At 38.5% G+C, this 19,321-nt stretch overlaps 1 protein-coding gene across 4 annotated transcripts in view; it reads left to right on the top strand.

The window, feature by feature from the left end:
- GSTCD (glutathione S-transferase C-terminal domain containing) overlaps nucleotides 1-19,321 on the top strand; it is a 230,969-nt gene that overhangs the window by 6,072 nt on the left and 205,576 nt on the right. For all 4 annotated transcript variants that reach the window (XR_010322037.1, XR_010322036.1, XM_064285482.1 and 1 more), the window contains exons 2-3: nucleotides 2,384-2,824; nucleotides 3,423-3,890. Coding sequence is in view for 2 of the 4 variants with exons in the window: in XM_064285482.1 (XP_064141552.1) it covers nucleotides 2,405-2,824; nucleotides 3,423-3,890 (888 nt within the window). In the remaining 2 variants the exon portion in view is untranslated. The remainder of the gene's footprint in view (nucleotides 1-2,383; nucleotides 2,825-3,422; nucleotides 3,891-19,321) is intronic.

The following is a 19,321-nucleotide window of genomic DNA, read 5'->3' as shown; positions in this document are numbered from 1 at the left end:
TGTTTTAATAAAATAAATATAACTTAATAAAATTTTGGTAGTTAAGAGTACTTTGCTAACTATACCCACTTATTATAATGGATGATTTGCTGTTTAATAGAAATGTTGAGGACCAAGAAGCTTAAAAAAGTATTTGACTCTTGCTTTTGATTAAAAAAAAAAAAAAAAACTGGGGAATTTAGACTATTAAAGGAAATTTAGTATGTTGAAATTTTCCTAAAATTCAGGGTACACAAACTTTTCAAATACACTTAAAAGAAAAAGTGATTTTCATATGCACTTTTAAAAGAGTTTTAAATAATTCCTTTATATACCATCTTCCTGTAACATGCTTCCCAAGCCGAATGCTTTTACAGAGTGCCATCTAGTGTTAATTTTAGACTAGCGATTTATGGATTAGAACGTGGAGGATTTTGGACCCAGGCAATGTATTAGTCAAAAAAGTCATGATACAAAAGCCTTAAGGAATGTGACTTGAAAACACCCACATATAATCTGACCTCAAGATTGTGCATGTTTACATCTTTAAGGTAACCAGTGTGTGTATTAATCCATGTATTCATTCAACAAATACTATTTGGTTATATGCCAGGCCTTGGTCCGAAAAAAAAAAAAAACCCATTGCTGTCAAGTTGATTCCGACTCATAGCGACCCTATAGGACAGAGCAGAACTGCCCCATATGGTTTCCAAGGAGCACCTGATGGATTTGAACTGCTGACCTTTTGGTTAGCAGCCATAGCTCTTAACCATTCACTACACCACCAGGGTTTTCAGGCCTTGGTCTAGGTTTCCAAAAAAAAGAAAAAAATATTGCTGTGGAGTCAATTCTGACTTATAATGACCCTATAGGACATAATAGAACTGCCCCACAGGGTTTCCAAGGCTGAGAGAAGCAAACTGCCATATCTTTCTCCCAGAGTGGCTGGTAGGTTGGCACTGCCCACCCTGTGGTTAGTGGAGTGCTTAGTCTCTGCGCCACCAGGGCTCCTCTGTTCTACTTATAGGCGTGAACAAAACAAAATTTCTCCTTTCATGGAACATTCTAATTGGAGTAGACAGATAATAAATATATAGTATAACAATGATAAATTCTGTCGAGAAAAATAAAGCATAGAAGGGTTACAAAGGCTTTTTGGGCGGATGGGGATGTGTTGGGTCTCAGTAAAAAGTAAACCTGAAGGAGGTAAGGGAGTGGAAACATCTGTGCATGTGTAAAGGCTGTGAAGTGGGAATGCGCTTAGTGTTTTAGAGGAATAACAAGCCAGTTTGGCTGAAGCAGTATGAGAGGTGAGGAGAGTTGAGATGAACCCGGACACATAGTAGGATTAGATTACAGAGGGCTTTGGAGGCCATTGTAAGGAGTTTGGCTCTTACTCTGAGTGTGAAGGGAGGCATTGGAGGGTTTTGAGTGGAGTAGTGACATGATCTTACTACAGTTTTAATAAAATCACTTTGGCTGCTGTGTTGAAAATAGACTAGAAGAAGCTAGAACAGAAAAGGCAGAGAAACCTACTAGGAGGCAATACTACAGTCCAGAAGAGAGGCAACGGTAATTTAGATCACAGTGGAAGCAATGGAGATGATGTGATCAGATTCTGGATGTATACTGAAAGTAGAGCCAACATAATTTTTCTGATGGGTTGGTTATGGGGATGTGAAAGAAAAGAGCAATTAAGGATGACTCCCAAGGTTTTTTTGGCCTGAGCATCTACAGATAGAGAAGACACAGGAGCAGGTTTTGGGAGTGGGGAAGAATAAGGAACTTGATTTTGGACACGTTAAGTTTGAAATATTTCAGCTATCTATACTTATGGGCAAATTCAAACATTTTCCTATTGTGTTTCAATACTCAACACCTAAACACATATTAAAGTCCACTTACCTTAGGAGAATCCATTTCTCATGAGGAAATGAATATACCTCTGTGATTATTATTTTGTAGGGTCATAAAACAGAAGCCACGTGGGAGGAATGTTGATCTTTCAGGGAGGCCCAACCTTGGCAAAATTTCTCTAGGCTCTTATTATCCCCAGACACCTCTTGGTATTCTTGGTTGATTTCTTCTTTCCCGTTCTATTTATCTCCTCTGTTCTTACCTCCAGTGAGAAACCAAAGTACTTAATTGGGACATTCTGTGGCAATGCACCCAAGGAATATTTTAAAGGAGCTGGGTATAAAATCACTCTAAGACGTGTAAAATCACCCCAAGACTAGTTAATTGCACAGGGTTCAAGTCTTTCTTCTGGAAACTACATACTCGTTCTTCAAGAACAAATTCTTGTAGATTATTATCTACCACAAATCATTGCTTTTGAAACTTTCATTATGTTAGTTTCTGCTTTATAATTTAAGGCTTATAACCACTTCAATTTATGCTTCAGGTGAACCAATGAAAGAAGAAGATGAAAGGCATTGAGAAAAGTCTTACAGAAGAATATCTCTATCTGGACTTTTCTCATCAAACAGAAGGCTGCATCTTTCCTCTGCATACATCTGTAACTGTATTTTTGTTGTTGTACTGTGACTGCAAAATTTTTAAAGTTTGCTTAGTCCTCACCAGAGAAAGTACAGAGATTTCCCTAATAAGAAATGTATTGCCCCAGGATGTTGAAACACAGATGATTTCAAGGGAAGAGCTTCCACCAATAGTCCAGAATTGTTGTTTACCTGCAGTGGTGGAAAGACCAGGCAATTTTTGTAGGGCGGGACTGGCCGTTGTACTAAGGTACATCATTCAGAAATCATATGAAGCAGATCCCTCAAAGAAGGAAATGTTGGAACTACTGGGTTTTAAAAAGACTTGCTTGAAAGCCTGTGCTGAAGTAAGTATATTGTTTCTGCCGTTGTTATTTAAAACCAGAGTGATGGGTAGCACATTCACCTGAATATTATTTTAACCTCCTGTTGGGACCCAAATTCTCATTTATTTAAAAAAATCCACAGAAACCAATGAAATAGTTTAAGTAGCCCTTCATGTGTGCCAATATTTCAATGCACTATTGGAAAATAAGAATTTGAGAGGTTTGGAGACATTATTTTTACGATATTTTTAGAGAGTTGCTTCTTTTTCATCCTTTATGTGTGTTGAGGATTTTTAAAGAGAATTTTTATACATAAACAGGAGCCCAAGCAGCAGTGCATTCAAAACAGCTTTTTAATTTCTTTTTATTTTAAAGGCTTAGGGAAGTAGATATTTATTCAGTAAAAGGATACAGGAATGCTGAACCTCCCAATATGGAATGTTATCACTTCTGGAGCACTATAACGTGTCTCTGATGTAGCATAAAAACCTAGCCCAGAGATGATACAGCCCAACACTTGACAAATTCTCTAAACCAGGCTTATTTCCCAATAGAAAATACTTTTTCTTCAAGCTATGTTGAAAGTATCCTTTCATTTCTTTTTTATTTTGTTTTGTAGGTTAGTCAGTGGACCAGGCTTTGTGAACTCACCATCCCTTTGGCTATTGAGAATTTCCTCAGAGAGTCTTCTGAACAGCCCTCGGCGATCCCTGTAGAAATATTACAGCTAGAGAAAAAACTCAGTGAGCCTGTTAGAGTACACAATGACGACAAACTCCGTAGGCAGAAGTTGAAGCAACAGAAGGCTGCTGGAGTTGGACTTTCCCTTGGTAAGGACGAAGCAAAGAGCAAGGTCTGTAATCAGGAAACATCTGAAGAGTTGGACTCTCCATCCAAGAGCCTGGAACTGGAAGTGGCATTCTCAAAGCTCACAGCACAGGAAGAACCAGTCACTGCCAACAGGGAGCCTTCTCACATCAGAAAAGCAAAAGCCTCTGACCTTCCACCTCTGGAGCACGTGTTTGCAGAAGGGCTTTACTTCACGTTGGCAGATATCGTGCTCTTGCCCTGTGTTCATCATTTTTTGGTAAGGTTTTATCTGGAGTGGATACTCTATGGTGGTCTATGATATTGCCTAGATTTTAATCCCAGTTTCACTTCGTACTATCATGTATGTCTCTGTTCAGGTTACATCTCTCTGTCGCTTTTTTCTTATCTGTAAAATGGTGATAATACTAGTAACTGCCAGAATAGGATCAGTGTGAGGAAGAAATGACATAATTCATACAAAGTGTGGGGAACAGTGCTTGGGATACAGCAAGTACTCAATAAATGTTAGTAATTATATCTTTTAATTTCGTGTTGCTAAAGTATTAGTAGTTATTATGATTTCTAATTTCAAATTGCCCAGTATACAGAAACTAAAAAAGCTGGTCAGTTATATTTTATAATTGACTAGTTCCTTAACATATTAATCTTGTTCTGTTAGGCATTGTCAAATCAGAAATAGCTTATCCTTATTTTTGTATTTCTCTGTTCTGCATATGATTAAAGTAGCTAGCTATCCTATCCTGTGCTATGGGAGAATATAGGAGGAAAGTTTTCTTTCCTGTCAGGGGAACCATTGACTAGACAGAATTGAGCAAGTCTGACCTTTTAGGATCAAGAGAAGATTCAGGGGCTTTAGGCAAGTGCCTAAGTTTGAGAAAAGAATGAAAACTAGAAAATGGATTACACTAAAGAAACTGGATAAAAAGATTGATATTCTACCCTTTTTTGCTATAGCATTGGTTGGCTTCTTATTTTTTCATAGTTATTACTTGAAAAGAAATGAAAGAGGGACCATGTCTCCTGCAGAGATTTGGCTTGTTCCACACACGTTACTATTAAGATGGTGATAAAGTCCCCTCTTGTTGAAATTGCACTTCACCTTCAATACGTTGACCTAATAAGGGAGACAATGTGTTAGAGTCGAAAGAGTTCTGATCTTGGAGCAGAGTTTGAATCCGGATTCTGTAATTTACCTACCAGCTTTTTGTGACTTTGGGCTGATTATTACACCTCTCTAAGCCTCATTATCCTCATCTATAAAATTAAGACAATATCCTCATTATCCTCATCTATAAAGTTAAGATAATATACTCCTTGAAGACATATTGTAAGGCTCAGAAATATATTCTTAGAAGTACTGTATGTAAAATGATGAATCATGGGTCAATGCATGGCTCATAAGAAGGAGCTCAATAAATAGAAGTTATTATAATTAATAAATCTTGAGAAAAATCACAATAGATTAGGCAAACTAAGTTAACTTTTCTCTGCTTGGTGTGGAAAGACGTTTAGGGCCACAAGATTTTAGTGATGGATTTTTAAAAAATATATAATATGATATATAATACATTATTATATACACATCCATAAATATTTCCTGATGCTAATAATAATAGAGTTTGGATCTTTAAGGGTTGTGTAATATCACATATGAGATTAAAATTTGTACATCAACTTCTTCATTTGGGGAGGGATTTCTTACAGTGTGAGTATTTTGACTCATTCCAAGGATAGAAGGGAGAATGATCTACTGGGAGAGGAAAATCACTTTTGAAATGGTTTTATTTGATAATTACAATATCCTAGACAAGTGACTAATGTCCTACTGTTAAAAAATTGAGTGTGTGAGTATATATATGTAATACACATGTATGTATGTGTGTGTATATGTATATACATACATTCATGTGTGTTATATACAAGAATTGATACCTTTGAATTATGGTGTTGGCAAAGAATATTGAATATACCATGAACTGCTAAAAGAACGAACAAATCTGTCTTAGAAGAAGTACAACCAGAATGCTCCTTAGAAGCAAGAATGGCGAGACTACCTCTAACATACTTCAGACATGTTATCGGGAGGAATCAGTCCCTGGAGAAGGACATCATGCTTAGTAAAGCAGAGGGCCAGTGAAAAAGATGAAGACCTTTAATGAGATGGATTGACACAGTGGCTACAACAGTGGGCTCAAGCATAACAACAATTGTGAGGATGGCCCAGGACTAGGTAGTGTTTCGTTCTGTTGTATATAGAGTTGCTGTGAGTTGGAACTGACTTGATGGTACCTAACAACGATAACAACAACAACAAAATGTATACGTGTGTACATACATATGGAAACCCTGGCGGGTTAAGAGCTATGGCTGCTAACCAAAAAGTTGGCAGTTCGAATCTGCCAGGCAATACTTGGAAACCCTGTTGGGCAGTTCTACTCTGTCCAATAGGGTTGCTATGAGCCAGAATTGACTCTATGGTGGTGAGTTTTTTTTTTTTTTTTTTAGTACATATATAATATTCACACACAAATATGTATATATATTTCTGTGTGGAGGAGAAAAGAACAGGGTGAAAATAATATTAGAGTGAGCATGGGAAGCTGTAACTCTTCGCAACTTTCCAATTGGTTTTTAAGAGTTGCATTTTTCCTTCTTTGAAGCATTTCACCCTTTCTCCTACTATGGAATTAGATTTCATCTTCATTATATATCATTAACACTTCAGATATTTCTACTGACAGATGAGAAAAGACTTCTGATGAAAATCTATGTATTTGGAGGCTTGTGCTTCACTAAGTTAGGTGGGATTGATCGATTGTCATTTTCTTAAAAATATTTCTCTTTTTCTCAAAATTGAAAACAAAACATGACTGAAAACCAAAATAGCTTAGGAATTAAAGGATGTGAAAAGGAAAGAGATTCAGGAAATGCTTAGATGTTGCTTGGTATTTTAAATGTCATATATGTTCATAGTGTTCATGGACCTGGGTGCAGAGAAAACATCTGTTTTTTTTTCTCTAGTCAAAAGATTTCTAGATTTTCTTATTCCTGATACCTTCCCTCTATTACCAACTTCAGTCTTTAGGTCAATCATTTGATACATTATGAAATAGTATTGATCTTCTTAGCTTCTCTGGCTGTTTCTAATTCCCTACGAGTTGACTCAGCAGCACATCATTCATTCATTCATTTGAGAAACTTATTGACAGCATGCTGTATAAGCCAGGCGCTATTGTAGGCACTAGGAATATAGTGATGACCATGATAGATAAAGTCCTGGCCTTCCTAAAGTTAATATTCTAGTAAAAACCCCATTGCCATCGAGTTGATTCCAACTGTTAGTGACCCTAGACGACAGAGTAGAACTGCCCCATAGAGTTTCCAAGGAGCATCTGGTGGATTTCAACTGCTGACCTTTTGGTTAGCAGCCATAGCTCTTAACCACTACACCACCAGGATTTCCAAGTAGGGGAAGATAAACCAATAAATAATATTTATTTAAATAATGGGGAGTTCTATATATATATAAAAAAGATACAGCAATAAAGAAGACGTGAGCACTTGCTTTCAAACTCAACAAAACAAATAAAAATTTGGATTCAACTGAGTGAAGATGATTTTAGACCATTTATGTTGATGGCACAGGACTGGGCAGTGTTTCGCTCTGTTGTACATAGGGTCGCCATGAGTTAGAATTGCCTCCATGCCACCTAACAACATTTTGATGGGCATCTTCTTTTCAGCTGATTTGCATTTGATTTTACCTAAGTTTAAATACGATTTACTAGGTTAGTGTCAAGTGAGGCCAAAGTATTCCTATTGAGAACCCCCACCCCCAAGTCAGATAGGAAATATAAAAATAACCATGTATCTCCTTCTAGTTTTATCTCCTTCTACCCCCACGTGTCTGTCAGTTTGTCGTACTGTGGAGGCTTTGTGTTGCTGTGATGCTGGAAGCTATGCCACTGGTACTCAGATACCAGCAGGGTCACCCATGGAGGACAGGTTTCAGCTGAGCTCCCAGACTAAGACAGACTAGGAAGAAGGACCCAGCAGTCTGCTTCTAAAAAGCATTAGCCAATGAAAACCTTACAAATAGCAGAGGAAAATTGTCTGATATAGTGCTGGAAGATGAGCCCCCCAGGTTGGAAGGCACTCAAAAGATGACTGGGGAAGAGCTGCCTTCTCAAAGTAGAGTTGACCTTAATGAAGTGGATGAAGTAAAGCTTTCGGGACCTTCATTTGCTGATGTGGCACGGCTCAAAATGAGAAGAAACAGCTGCAAACATCCATTAATAATTGGAACCTGGAATGTATGAAGTATGAATCTAGGAAAATTGGAAATGGTCAAAAATGAAATGGAATGCATAAACATCGATATGCTAGGCATTAGTAAGCTGAAATGGACTGGTAGTGGCCATTCTGAATTGGACAATCATGTGGTCTACTATGCTGGGAATGAAAACTCGAAGAGGAATGGTGTATTCATCGTCAAAAAGAACGTTTCAAGATCTATCCTGAAGTACAGCACTGTCAGTGATAGGATAATATCCATACGCCTACAAGGAAGACCAGTTAATACAATTATTATTCAAATTTATCCACCAACCACTTGTGCCAAAGATGAAGACATAGAAGATTTTCATCAGCTGCTGCAGCCTGAAATTGATTGAACATGCAATCAAGATGCATTGATAATTACTGGCGATTGAAATGCAAAAGTTGGAAACAAAGAAGAAGGATCAGTCGTTGGAAAATATGGCCTTGGTGATAGAAACAATGCTGGAGATCGAATGATAGAATTTTGCAAGACAAATGACTTCTTCATTGCAAATACCTTCTTTCACCAACATACACATGGAACTCACCAGATGGAACACACAGAAATCAAATTGACTACATCTGTGGAAAGAGATGATGGAAAAGCTCAATATCATCAGTCAGAACAAGGCCAGGGGCCGACTGTGGAACAGACCATCAATTGCTCATATGCAAAATCAAGCTGAAACTGAAGAAAATCAGAGCAAGGCCACGAGAGCCAAAATATGCCCTTGAGTATACCCCATCTGAATTTAGAGACCATCTGAAGAACAGATTTGATGCATTGAACACTAGTGACCAAAGACCAGACGAGTTGTGGAATGACATCAAGGACATCATCCATGAAGAAAGGAAGAGGTCACTGGAAAGACAGGAAAGAAAGAAAAGACCAAGGTGGATGTCAGAGGAGACTCTGAAACTTGCTCTTGAGCATCAAGCAGCTAAAGCAAAAGGAAGAATTGATGAAGTAAAAGAACTGAACAGAAGATTTCAAAGGGCCTCTTGAGAGGACAAAGTAATGTATTATAATGACATGTGCAAAGAGCTGGAGATGGAAAACCAAAAGGGAAGAACAGGCTCGGCGTTTCTCAAGCTGAAGGAACTGAAGAAAAAATTCAAGCCTCGAGTTCCAGTAGTGAAGGATTCCATGGGGAAAATACTAAATGACGCAAGAAGCATCAAAAGAAGATGGAAGGAATACACAAAGTCATTATACCAAAAAGAATTAGTCGATATTCAACCATTTCAAGAGGTGGCATATGATCAGGAACTGATGGTACTGAAGGAGGAAGCCGAAGCTGCTCTGAAGGCATTGAAGAAAAACAAGGCTCTAGGAATTGATGGAATATCAATTGAGATGTTTCAACAAACAGATGCAATGCTGGAAGTGCTAACTTATCTATGCCAAGAAATATGGAAGACAGCTTTCTGGCCAACTGACTGGAAGAGATCCATATCTATGCCTATTCCCAAGAAAGGTGATTCAACTGAATGTGGAAATTATAGAACAATATCATTAATATCACACGCAAGCAAAATTCTGCTGAAGATCATTCAAAAATGGCTGCAGCAGTATATCGATAGGAAACTGCCAGAAATTCAGGCCCGTTTCAGAAGAGGACGTGGAACCAGGGATACCATTGCTGATGTCAGATGGATCCTGGCTGAAAGCAGAGAATACCAGAAGGATGTTTACCTGTGTTTTATTGACTATGCAAAGGCATTCGACTGTGTGGATCATAACAAACTATGGATAACACTGCGAAGAATGGGAATTCCAGAACACTTAATTGTGCTCATGAGGAACCTTTATATAGATCAAGAGGCAGTTGTTTGGACAGAACAAGGGGATACTGATTGGTTTAAAGTCAGGAAAGGTGTGCGTCAGGGTTGTATTCTTTCACCATAACTATTTAATCTGTATGCTGAGCAAATAATACGAGAAGCTGGACAATAGGAAGAAGAACAGGGCATCAGGATTGGAAGAAGACTCATTAACAACCTGCGTTATGCAGATGACACAACCTTGCGTGCTGAAAGTGAAGAGGACTTGAAGCACTTACTAATGAAGATCAAAGACCACAGCCTTCAGTATGGATTGCACCTCAACATAAAGAAAACAAAAATCCTCACAACTGGACCAATAAGCAACATCATCATAAACAGAGAAAAGATTGAAGTTGTCAAGGATTTCATTTTACTTGGATCCACAATCAACAGCCATGGAAGCAGCAGTCAAGAAATCAAAAGATGCATTGCATTGGGTAAATCTGCTGCAAAGGACCTCTTCAAAGTGTTGAAGAGCAAAGATGTCACCCTGAAGACTAAGGTGCGCCTGACCCAAGCCACGGTATTTTCAATCACGTCATATGCATGTGAAAGCCGGACAATGAATAAGGAAGACCGAAGAAGAGTTGACGCTTTTGATTTGTGGTGTTGGCGAAGAATATTGAATATACCATGGACTGCCAAAAGAACGAACAAATCTGTCTCAGAAGAAGTGCAGCCAGAATGCTCCTTAGCGGCAAGGATGGCGAAACTGTGTCTTACATACTTTGGACATGTTATCAGGAGGGATCAGTCCCTGGAGAAGGACATCATGCTTGGCAGAGTACAGGGTCAGCAGAAAAGAGGAAGACCCTCAACGAGGTGGATTGACACAGTGGCTTCAACAATGAGCTCAAGCATAACAACTCTTGTGAAGATGGCGCAGGACCGGGCAGTGTTTTGTTCTGTTGTGCATAGGGTCGCTATGAGTCAGAACCGACTCGACGGCACCTAACAACAACAACAGCATCTCCTTCTAAAGATAGAACTAGTGAGGAACTTTTTTTTCACCTCAGTTTACAGAAAACTTGTACACTCAGCCTCTTCTATTACATGTATTCCCTGATTAAGTTTTTCTCTTTTGACATTTAATATTTAAAGTAATTCTCAAAATATTTTTCTTGTGTTTTTGTGTTTTTCCTGAATCTGCACATGTTCTTTTTCAGGAATTCATGTTTCTTTGCCAAAGTCTTGTTCTTGTTTATTTTATATTTATTTTCCTCCTTTAAGTCATTTTGAGTAATGAAACAGTCTTTTTAGTTTATATATTGATTTTGATGCCAAGCCTTTATGCTTGCATTACCACAAATTGGGCTGATTAAAGTGACAGTACAAATGATCAAAATCAAGATCAAGTTCATAGTCACAAATCAAGGTCAAATTACTAGTTTGGATCAGAAACACAGTGTTGGACCTGGAATCAGGATATTTAGCTACAGAAATAAATCTATTGACATAAAAGAACAGAATCTATTTTACTAAGCCAAGGTTTGGACTACCAGAGGTCAGAATTACAAGGGCTAGGGAAAACACCTAAACCAAACCAAACCAGTTGCCATCGAGTCGATTCTGACTCAAAGCAACACTATGGGACAGAGTAGAACTGCCCCCATACAGTTTCCAAGGAGCGCCTGGTGGATTCAAACTGCTGACCTTTTGGATAGTAGCCATAGCTCTTATCCACTGTGTCACCAGGTTTCTGGGAAAACACCCAGTTATGCTAAATAGAATAGAGCAGAACAATAGCAAGTAGAATGGCTGAGATGTTGTGTATATACCTGCTCCAACCTTCTCTTCCTCTTCGATGGATATTGGTTTGCAAAGTTAACACCTGATGGCCCAGCACTTCCTCATAAATTAAAATGCACACTTCTTAAGTTTTTCGCCTTCTAATTCATTTGCTAGAATCTTCTAGTAGCTAGTAGAGTATGCATATGGGAAAGGTAGTAATGAATAGCTGTACTAGGGCAAAATCCTGCTGCTCCTTGATACCAGGAAATTTAGTATTTTTTCAATTGCTGCGAGTAAACCCATAAACTTTGGTAGAACTAATTAAAAGATTATTCTATTCTTGTTTTAAGACAGAGAAGTTGCCATTTTATAGAATCTTTCTGTTTTTGAATACTTATGATTTCATTTTCTATATTTTCACTTCTAATATTTTGAATTACATTCCCTTAAAGTATGAGACATCTTTATCAGCTGAAGTAACATCATTCTTCTTTTGAAGAAATTGATTTTTGAGCAAAAATACCTATACTAAATATCTTTCAGCATCCCATTTGACATAAAAATAGAGATCTCACTATTGGCTGGCATCTTGAAAAAAATACTTATTCTACTTACTTAGTGGTTAATTTGTATTTTCCGTATCTTTTCTATGCATCAGGCCTTAAAAGTTTTCAGTTTTAACCAAATAAGTACATTTCATATAAATTAAGAACTGAAATTCTATTGCCATTTAAATAGGTTGTTTATGCTATTTTACCCTGAAGCACTGGGTTTTTTGTTTTACACTGCCTATCTAAACATTTGTTGGTTATTATATGTATTATAGAGACTAGACATGTCTAAGAAAATGCAGTAAATAAGCACAAAATATGTTCTATATTAAGTCATTGGAAAGAGATGAAGATAGTTTGGATGGATATATATAACATCTTGCTTCTCTCTTTATTCAGACAGATTTTTCTCCTCTTAACAACTAAGCTACTAGATTTCATTTTGTGTTTTTGGTAGCAATTATTTCTTACTATTGTTTTAAAAATAAATCCTCTTATTTTCTTATCCTTAAAGATCTCTGTTGTTTATAATTGCTTTATCTTATGAGACAGGTAACTTTTTTTTTTTCCATTATTTCTTAGGAACAAATTTAATTTTCATCTCACGCATTTTTCATTAGCTCCTTCTTTAAATATATTTTCTTGAGTGTAATGAGTGTGGTTTATTACCTCCTGAGCTGTCTGGGTATTAGTAGAGCTGCCTGGCGTGTTGATTAAATGGGGTGACCTGTCATGCAGACTAAAATTCCTCAATTTCTTTTAAACATGAATCATTGTCATTTAATCACAACTTATTTTCAAAAGGAAAGAAAGATGCCCTATTCATCTAACAAATAAGAATAAATCAATACCGTGGAGAGTAAAGGAAAGATGAGGAAATGATGACATTTCTGAATTGATTGATTAATTTATCATGTCATAAACTCAATTCCCTTAGCACTTAATCTATTTCCATGCAACTAAGAACTTTGGGGATAATTATAAATTTTTTGGTTCCCAGAGTACCATTTAGGACAATGCTTTTCAAACTTGGATGCTCTCTCAGTAAAGAATATATTTTACAAGATGATAGAGTATACAAATACTAACATGCATCTTTCTGTCATATTAATAACACATATATGTGTTAGGTGCCGTCCAGTCGATTTTTCTAGTTATAGCGACCCCATGTGACAGGGTAGAACTGTACCATAGGGTTTTCTAGGCTGTAATCTTTATGGGAGCAGATCACCAAAGGTTTCTCTGCAGAGCTGCTGGGTGAGTTTAAACCACCAACCTTTCTGTTAGCAGCTGAGCACTTAACTCTTGTACCACTTGGGCTCCTTCCTACATACACACACAGATACACTTATAACTACTTGCAAAATCACCCACCTTACTCCATGCTATGTACTCTGACATTTTTTTATTTCATTTCATTTTTTAAAAAGCCACTATGTTGATTTTTCAATCTTCTAATGGATCATAACCAGCAGTTTGAAAAAACTCTAATTTAGGGGATTATTCTTTGAAGGTAATAAATGATTCCTTGATCATTTGTTCATCCACTCAATAGAGTGAATATTATTTACAAGTCAGTAGTTTAGGTGCTTGGAGTATTCAAAGAGAATTAAACACAAATCCCGATATTTGTACTTGTGTTCTGGATCTCATCCCCTCATGCTTTTTCAAGGACTTTGCTCTCCCAGTTATCCCTCCCCTTCCTGCATTTCAATTTCTCCTTCTCTACTAGGTTTTTCTAGCAGTATGTAGACATGTCCTAGTATCCCCAGTATTAAAATAATAAAATTCTGTCAACCCTACATCTCCTTCCAGCTACTGTGCCATGTCTTTACTCCCCTTCATAAGAAAACATCTTGAGATATCTATAGTCTGTCTATACTTTTTTACTTCACATTCTATTTTTAATTCATATTATACCTATACCCCACTGTGACTAAGTTTGTTAAGATTACCAGTGACCTCTATTTTGCCAAATCCCAAAGTCACTTTTCCATTCTTGCCTCATTTAACTTGAGCACAGTGGACCATGTCCGTCTTGAACACTCCTTTCTTCTGTTAGCTTCCTTGAAAGTTTTCCTGTTTTCTTCAGATCACATCAGCATTCTTTTTAACTTAGTTTGCTGCTTCCTCCTCCTCTGCTTGACCTTAAATTTTGGAATGCCCATAAATCTGGACTGGGCCCCATCTCCTCTCAGTCCACACATGTAATCCCATCCAGGACCATGGCTTTGAGTAGTAGCCATATGCCAGTGGCTCTCAAGTCTATATTTTCACCCCGACCTCTTCTTGAACCAGCAAACGTTGCTGACTCTCAACCAAGGATTTTGTTATGTTTGTTTTATTATTTATCAAACACTTTTGTAGTGTTTTTTTATGTAGCAGACCCTGTTCTAAATATAATAGAAATATGTATACACATACACACATATGCACACAGACACAAAAGGCCCCTCATAAATTTGTAGAGATATTCTATTGCCCTTTTTACTTATCTGTCTGTACATAATCATAAGTCATAGTCTGTGACATTATAACATTATAACTGTTTCTATGGAAACAACATTCAGTGCCTCTCAAAGAAGCAAGGTAGTGCTAGGGAGAAAGCATCTGACTAAGAAAACGAAAAGATTCTAATTTACGTCAGGGGTAACGAGTTCACATTTTTCTAATTTGTATAGAAAGTCTTACTTTGAGTGCTGCTTTATAAAAATATCCTCAGAATAGTCCTAGTTATTTTTTTGATTTTGAATATCTATATTTTTATCTTTTTACTATCTCAATTTAGTGAACTTTTCTTTGAACCTCATAAACCATCTTTTCCTTCTTTTTTAATATGAAACTGAAAGGTGCTTCCTACATTATGTTAAAGTACTATTGGTTTGCTTCTGTGTAATAGTTCAATCCATTCAGGAAAGATAGCTTCTCTCAAAAAAAAAGAGAAAAGAACTTTAGATTACTAATAAGAGTGCAACCCCTCCATTTCCATGTAATTCACATTTAAGCGAGCTACAGAATTTACATTAAGAACTCTGCAAAATACATCAGTGGTATATACTACAAGGAGTCTCGAAATTGAAACTATGTACATATCAAATAACCTTTGCAGTCTAAATTTGATCAAACATGCAATCAAGATGCATGTTTGGATAATTACTGATGATTGAAATGCACCGGTCGTAAACATAGAGGAAGAATGAGTAGTTGGAAAATATGGCCTTGGTGATAGAAAGGACACAAGAGATTGCATGATAGAATTTTGCAAGATCAATGACCTATTCATTGGAAATCAATGATGGAAACAGCAGTCAGGAAATTGAAGGACACATTGTATTGGGCAAATCTGCTGCAAAAGACCTCTTTAAAGTATTAAAAAGCAACGATGTCACTTTGAAGGCTAAGGTGTGCCTGACCCAAGCCATAGTATTTACAATCGCCTTATAAGGATGTGAAAGCTGGACAATGAATAAGGAAGATGGAAGAATTGATATGAATTATGGTGTTGGTGAGGAAACCCTGGTAGTGTAGTGGTTACGTGCTACGGCTGCGAACCAAAGAGTCAGCAGTTCAAATCCACCAGGCGCTCCTTGGAAACTCTATGGGGTGGTTCTACTCTGTCCTATAGGGTCACTATGAGTTGGAATCGACTCGACGGCACTGGGTTTGGTTTTTGTTTTTATGGTGTTGGTGAAGAATATTGAATATACCACGGACTGCGGGAAGGATGAGCAAACCTGTCTTAGAAGAAGTTCAGCAAGAATGCTCCTTAGAAGCAAGAATGGCGAGTCTTTGTCTCATGTACTTTGGACATGTTATCAGAAGGGACCAGTTCCCGGAGAAGGACATCATGCTTGGTAAAGTAGAGGGTCAGTGAAAAAGAGGAGACCTTTAATGAGATGGATTGAAACAGTGGCTGCTACAATGGGCTCAAGCATAACAATGATAGAGAGGTTAGCACAGGGCTGGGCACTGTTCTGTTCTGTTGTACATAGATAGCATCGCTATGTGTCTTAGGCTGGATTCTCTAGAGAAGCAAAGCCAGTAAAGGATATAAATATATATAGAAAGAGATTTATATCAAGGAAATGGCTCACGTGGTTGTACAGGCTGGAATGTCCCAAGTCCATGAATCAGGATAGAGGCTTCTCTTGATTCATGTAGCTGCAGGGGCTGGCATACCCAAGATCAGCAGGTTGGAGAGCAGGGCTCTTGTTGACAGGCTGGTGAAGATCCAGGAAATCCAAGATCGGCAGGCAAGATCACAAAGTTTCTCCCGATTCACGTAGCTGCAGGGGCTGGCACGCCAAAGATTGACAGGTCAGAGAGCAGGCTCTTGCGCACAGGCTGTGAAGATCAAGAAATCCCAAGGTTGGTAAGCAAGACCTCAGGTAAGCTGCTAGCTCAAGTTCCAAGAATCGGAGGTCAGATGAACAGGAGCCAGCTGCAAGATCCAGTGCAGGCAAAGCCAGAACGTTGGCTTATGTTTGGATGCAGGCCATACACCCAAGGAAACTCCATTTCAACTGATTGTCTACTAACTGCAGATCCCATCATGGGGGTGATCACATATCAAATCTCAACAGGGAAGTGATCACACGTGACACAACTGCCAAAACACTGAGAATCATGGCCCAGTCAAGTTAACACACAATCTTAACCATCACACTATGAGTCAGAACCAACTCAATGGCACCTAACAACAACAACAGCTTCATATCTAATATTTCTAAATGGAAGAGTTATATTTTCCTTGAGAGGATGTGAGTCAAATTGAAAGATCACAAATATTTAGGATTAGTATTAAAAAAACCCAGTGCCATCGATTGGTAGGTAATCCAAACTGATGAGAAATCTATAGCTGCATTGGCAAAAGTATATCATTTTTTTAAAAATAGAAAAGATAAGTAGCAACTGCTAAAGCAGCCTTGCAGATTATTTCAGAGGCATATGTATTACAGTCATAAACTACCTGTGATATGCAGATGACATAACCTTGCTTACTGAAAGTGCAGAGGACTTGAAGCACTTGCTAATGAAGATCAAAGCCTTCAGTATGGACTACACCTCAACATAAAAGAAAAAAAAATCCTCACAACTGGACCAATAAGCATCATGATAAACGGAGAAAAGATTGAGGTTGTCAAGGATTTCACTTTACTTGGATCCACAATCAACACGCATGAAAGCAGCAGTCCGGAAAGCAAAGGACTCACTGCATTAGGCATATCTGCTGCAAAAGACCTCTTTAAAGTGTTAAAAAACAAAGAAGTCACTTTGAGGACTAAGGTGCACCTGATCCAAGCCATGGTATTTACAAGTGCCTCATATGCATGCAAAAGCTAAACCGTGACCACGACAAGGTCATGGAAGCTCCATAGATAATCCAAACTCCCTGAGAGACTGAATTACTGCCCTGAGGGCTGTGGGGACCATGGAATCGAGGAACATCTAGCTCAATTGGCATAGCACAGTTTATAAAGAAAATACTGTACTTTCTACTTTGGTGAGTAACTTCTGGGGTCTTAAAAGCCTGTGAGCAGCCATCTAATATGCTCCATTGGTCTCACCCTTTTGGAAGCAACAGAGAATGAAGAAAACTAAAGACACAAGGGAATGATTAGTCCAAAGGATTAATGAAACGACAACTGTCACGACATCCACCAGACTGAATCCAGTACAACTAGATGGTGCCTGCATACCACCACTGACTGCTCTGACAGGGATCACAATAGAGGGTCCTGGACAGAGCTGGAGAAAAATATAGAACAAAATTCTAACTCACAAAAAAAGACCAGACTTACTGGTCTGACAGAGACTGGCAAAACCCCAAGAGCATGGCCCCCAGACACTCTTTAGCTTAGTAATGAAGCCACTCTTGAGGTTCACCTTTCAGCCAAAGATTAGACAACAAAATGAGACTAAAGGGGCACACTTGCCCAGGGACAAGGACTAGAAGGCAGGACGGGACAGGAAAGTTGGTAATAGGAACCCAGGGTAGAGAAAGGAGAGTGTTGACATGTTGTGGGGTTGTTAACCAATGTCATAAAACAATATGTGTACTAACTGTTTAAGGAGAAGCTAGTTCTGTAAACCTTCGTCTAAAGTACAATAAGGAAAAAATGGACGATGAATAAGGAAGACTGAAGTAGAACTGATGCACTTGAATTATGGTGTTGGTGAAGAATATTGAATATACCATGGACTGCCAGAAGATGAACAAATCTTCATTGGAAGAAGTATAGCCAGAATGCTCCTTAGAACAAAGAATGGTGAGACTACTTAGCACCTACTTTGGACACGCTATCAGGGAGGACCAGTCCTTGGGGAAAGACATCATGCTTGGTATAGTAGTTGTTGTTAGGTGCCGTTGTGTCAGTTCTGACTCATAGTAGCCCTCTGTACAACAGAGTGAAACACTGCCCTGTCCTGCGCCATCCTCACAATTGTTGTTATGCTTGAGCCCATTGTTGCAGCCGTTTTGTCGATCCATCTCATTGAGGGTCTTCCTCTTTTTCACTGACCCTCTAGTTTACCAAGCGTTATGTCCTTATCCAGAGAATAATCCCTCCTGATAACATGTCAAAGTATGTGAGACAAAGTCTTGCCAACTTTGGTTTTTTTTTTTTTAATTAACTTTTATTGAGTTTCAAGTGAACGTTTACAAATCAAGTCAGTCTGTCGCATATAAGTTTACATACATCTTACTCCGTACTCCCACTTGCTCTCCCCCTAATGAGTCAGCCCTTCCAGTCTCTCCTTTCGTGACAATTTTGCCAGCTTCCCACTCTCTCTATCCTCCCATCCCCCCTCCAGACAGGAGATGCCAACACAATCTCAAGTGTCCACCTGATATAATTAGCTCACTCTTCATCAGCATCTCTCTCCCACCCACTGTCCAGTCCCTTTCATGTCTGATGAGTTGTCTTCGGGGATGGTTCCTGTCCTGTGCCGACAGAAGGTCTGGGGACCATGGCCACTGGGATTCCTCTAGTCTCAGTCAGACCATTAGGTATGGTCTTTTTATGAGAATTTGGGGTCTGCATCCCACTGATCTCCTGCTCCCTCAGGGGTTCTCTGTTGTGCTCCCTGTCAGGGCAGTCATCAATTGTGGCCGGGCACCAACTAGTTCTTCTGGTCTCAGGATGATGTAGGTCTCTGGTTCATGTGGCCCTTTCTGTCTCTCGGGCTCTTAGTTGTTGTGTGACCTTGGTATTCTTCATTCTCCTTTGCTCCAGGTGAGTTGAGACCAATTGATGCA

The sequence above is a fragment of the Loxodonta africana genome, chromosome 5, assembly GCF_030014295.1.
Source record: "Loxodonta africana isolate mLoxAfr1 chromosome 5, mLoxAfr1.hap2, whole genome shotgun sequence".
Classification (NCBI taxonomy): domain Eukaryota; kingdom Metazoa; phylum Chordata; class Mammalia; order Proboscidea; family Elephantidae; genus Loxodonta; species Loxodonta africana.
The sequence above is the reverse complement of the archived record's forward strand: the minus strand, read 5'-3'. Positions and strand labels throughout refer to the sequence as shown.